The 3,398-nt window shown below is 56.6% G+C and overlaps 2 protein-coding genes across 2 annotated transcripts in view; one reads left to right on the forward strand and one right to left on the reverse strand.

Moving 5' to 3' along the window:
- The window catches only part of PTSG_03978 (uncharacterized protein), a 3,617-nt gene extending 1,032 nt beyond the window's left edge, over positions 1–2,585 (forward strand). The window contains exons 3-6 of the mRNA XM_004994817.1: positions 274–779; positions 1,150–1,299; positions 1,630–1,753; positions 2,039–2,585. Coding sequence (XP_004994874.1) covers positions 274–779; positions 1,150–1,299; positions 1,630–1,753; positions 2,039–2,163 — 905 coding nt within the window. The 3' untranslated portion in view covers positions 2,164–2,585. The remainder of the gene's footprint in view (positions 1–273; positions 780–1,149; positions 1,300–1,629; positions 1,754–2,038) is intronic.
- PTSG_12106 (uncharacterized protein) overlaps positions 2,516–3,398 on the reverse strand; it is a gene marked incomplete at its 5' end in the record, with an annotated part of 3,124 nt that continues 2,241 nt past the window's right edge. The window contains one exon of the mRNA XM_004994818.1: positions 2,516–3,091. Coding sequence (XP_004994875.1) covers positions 2,903–3,091 — 189 coding nt within the window. The 3' untranslated portion in view covers positions 2,516–2,902. The remainder of the gene's footprint in view (positions 3,092–3,398) is intronic.

Raw genomic sequence — 3,398 nt, forward strand, 5'->3', positions numbered from 1 at the left:
ACGTCGTCGTCGTGTGTGTGTGTGTGTGTGTGTGTGTGTGTGTGTGTGTGTGTGTGTGTGTGTGTGTGTGTGTGTGTGTGTGTGTGTGTGTGTGTGTGTGTGTGTGAGTGTGTGTGTGTGAGTGTGTGTGTGGTGTTTGTGCTTTGGTGGATGTCTGTGTGTGTATCATTATAAATGGAACATTGCTGCCGTTGCCAATACCATCACCGCAAATCGCTCGGAACTGCTCCTTCATACACGTTCCTCATCCGTTTTGTTGCTTTCCATCAACAGAGGCCCGCAAGCTGGAGCGCACGACACGAAAGCTGGCTGCGTTTCTCGAAGACCACTGCCGCCGCGCAGTGTGGTTGAACCGAGAGAGCATTTCGCGTCGCGGGCACGTGGGCTCGGTACCCGATGCCGTCACCTTTGAGCTGCAGAACGAGCAGCGTGTGGCGAAAGAGGTGCTGGCGGCCGTGAGCAAGCAACACAGCATCAACACGGGGGCATCGCATGCGCTAAATGCCGCGCTTAAGACAGCGGCTTCCGTCATCAAACACGAGACAAAGGCGTTGTCCCTTAACACAGAATCGTACAGTGGGAGTGTGCAGGCGTATCCACGGCCGCAGGGCACGCCTCCCCCAGTTGTGGTGCAACTGCGTGATGCAATCAGAGCAGCGGCAAGCGCATGCGATGACGCAACGTCGCTCATGGTGTCAGCACGCAGCGACCTGGCGCAAGCGATGAAGGCGGTGGATGACAAGCTTCGAACGGCCAAGACCCGCACTCGATCAACGGAGGTGGGCCTGAGAGTTTTTTTTTTTTTTTGGGGGGGGGGAGGAAGGAAGACAGCATGTGTTGTGTGTGTGCATGTGTATGTGTGCATGTGTGTGTGCGTATGTGTGAATGTGTGTGTGTGTGCGTGTGTGCGCGCGCGGTGTGTGTGTGTCTGTGTCTGTATCTGTGTATCTGTGTGCGTGTGTGTATTTGTGTGTGTGTGTGTGAATGAATTTGTGTGCTTGCGCATTTACAGGACGTGACCATGTGTGCATTTCTTCTTCTTGTTTCTCAACATCACCTGCACACACACCTCGCTCACATTTTGCAACTGTCCTTCATTCTGGCACGCATCGCCCCATCCACGCCCTCCATCCATCCCCCAACATGAAGGCCGACCTGCACCAGACGCGCGGGGAGGCGCGGACGATGCTGCACCACTCACGCACGGTTGCAGCCAGGGCGGAAGTGATATTCGAGACGAACAGGGGCCCAAGAGAAGGGCGCTTCCATCGTATCGCAGACAGCGCAACCCGCCCACGCGTGAGTTGGGTGCATGTGGTGGCTGGTGGTGGCGGTGGTGGTTGGTGATGAAGGTGGTGGTTGGTGATGAAGGTGGTGATGATTGTTGACTTTGGTTGGCTGGTGTGATTCATGCTGGTGGTGATTGGTGGTCTTGATTCATTATCGTTGGTGATTGTGGAAGGACATTCCAAGTCAACGATGAGTGCATGTCACTGCTGTGGTTGCGCGATGATTGCATACGATGCGCGACCTCATTGCACCGCCACCACCATCACACCACCATCACACCACCATCACACCACCATCACCATCACACCACCACCATCACCATCTCTGGGTCATCACCAGGCACGGGTGTACCAGGAGGCACACGGCGAGCGCTCTGCGCTGCACACGCTGGAGACAAAGGCTGTATCCCACCGAACTCTCGCAGCCGCACAGCGCGAGCTGGCGAAGGACATCCACGACCTGGGTACGTCATGGTGGTGGTGGTGGTGGCGGTGGCGGCAGCAGGGAGGGGAGTGGGACTGGGCAGAAAGAGATTGCTCCCTGCGCGCAAACATATCCACAGACTGGTAAACAGGCAGACGGAGAGGCAGAGCAGAGAATGGGTGCATGTGCGCATGTGTGTGCATGTGTGAATATGTGCATGTGTGCATGTGAGTTTGTGTCTGATTTCACGTATGTGCGCACCTTCCACGCTGTGCAAATCATGAATTACCGTGCCATGACCTCGGGTTGCATCATGTGCCTGCAGGCACGAAGGAGCGTGTGCTGGCGGCGACGGTGCGTGATTGCCGCCGCTACCACGAGCGAGACGCTGAGCTTTTGCGGTTTCGACGGCGCTGCCAACCAGGCAACCGCGTGCCCACACGCCCCTGAAGTATGGGGGAGGGGGTTACATGTGGCGTATTATCGTTTGCATGCAATGCACATGTGCGTACGGTTTTTGTTGTTTTTTCGTGCGCGTACTGTGATTGCATTATCGTGCGTGTGCGTGCGTGCGTGCGTGCGTGCGTGTGCGTGTGTGTGCGTGCGTGCGTGCGTGCGTGCGTGCGTGTGTGTGTGTGCGCGCGCGTCGATTCTGTCGTGCGTGTGGCGCTTTGTTCGCTGCGCTGTCGGACCACATGTGAATGTAGTTTCAAGCGTATGACAGCCCCCTCGCCCACAAGTTAATGGCTCGATTTGTTGCTTCACCTCGCTTCCCCCCCCCTCATCGCATGCTCAACAGCTTCCCAACCACATGGAAGCGTGTGTATATGTGTGTGTTCACACTAGTAAACAACGGCAAGATGACGCTTGAGTGCTTATAGCCGCACAGCAACAGCGACCGCTGCATGTAACCAACCACACGATTCATTGCTTCGCCCCAACACCAACACCAACACCGACTGCACCTCTTCGCCTTTGACCACAACAAACCGAGGGCGCAAAGCCAACCACAGCTGCAGCAACAGCACAACACACCCAAGTTGCAGCCTCCAACAATCTTCGAACACACCAATGACCGTCCTACAAACTACATACCTCTACATGACAGCCGCTGCCAGCTCCCAGCAACACAACACGTCACCCCCCGGCCAAACCTCCACAGGAGCAGCAACAACGACGACTATGACGACTAGAGCGGGGCAAGGCCAACCTGCTTGCGCCAGTCTTGGATCTGCTTGAAGGTGACGCCACTGCCACCGCACACGATGGCGACAACGGGGCCGTTGAGCTCTTGCACATCCACGCCGGCATCCTTGGCCACGGCAGGGAAGTACAGCGGGCTGATGGCAGCAGCGCACGCGGGCTCAACAAGCAGTCGCTGGTCGTCTTTGAGGATGGAGTTGGTGATAGGATGGGGGAGGGAAGTTGGTGGTTGATGAGCGTCGTGGTGTTGGTGGTGTTGGTGGTGATGGTGGCGACGGTGGCGATGTTGGTGGTGGACAAGGGAGAAGGGGGGGGGGTGAGGCGATGAAATGGGGTTCGGGGTCGGGGAATGGCGTGTTGACGCCCTCCTGACTGGTATGTCAATGACGTCTTCATCGCGAATCCTCATTCACAATTTACAGACGCACACACACACACACACACACACACACACACACAGACAGACAGACAGACACACACAC

Source organism: Salpingoeca rosetta (genome assembly GCF_000188695.1).
Source record: "Salpingoeca rosetta unplaced genomic scaffold supercont1.9, whole genome shotgun sequence".
Classification (NCBI taxonomy): Eukaryota; class Choanoflagellata; order Craspedida; family Salpingoecidae; genus Salpingoeca; species Salpingoeca rosetta.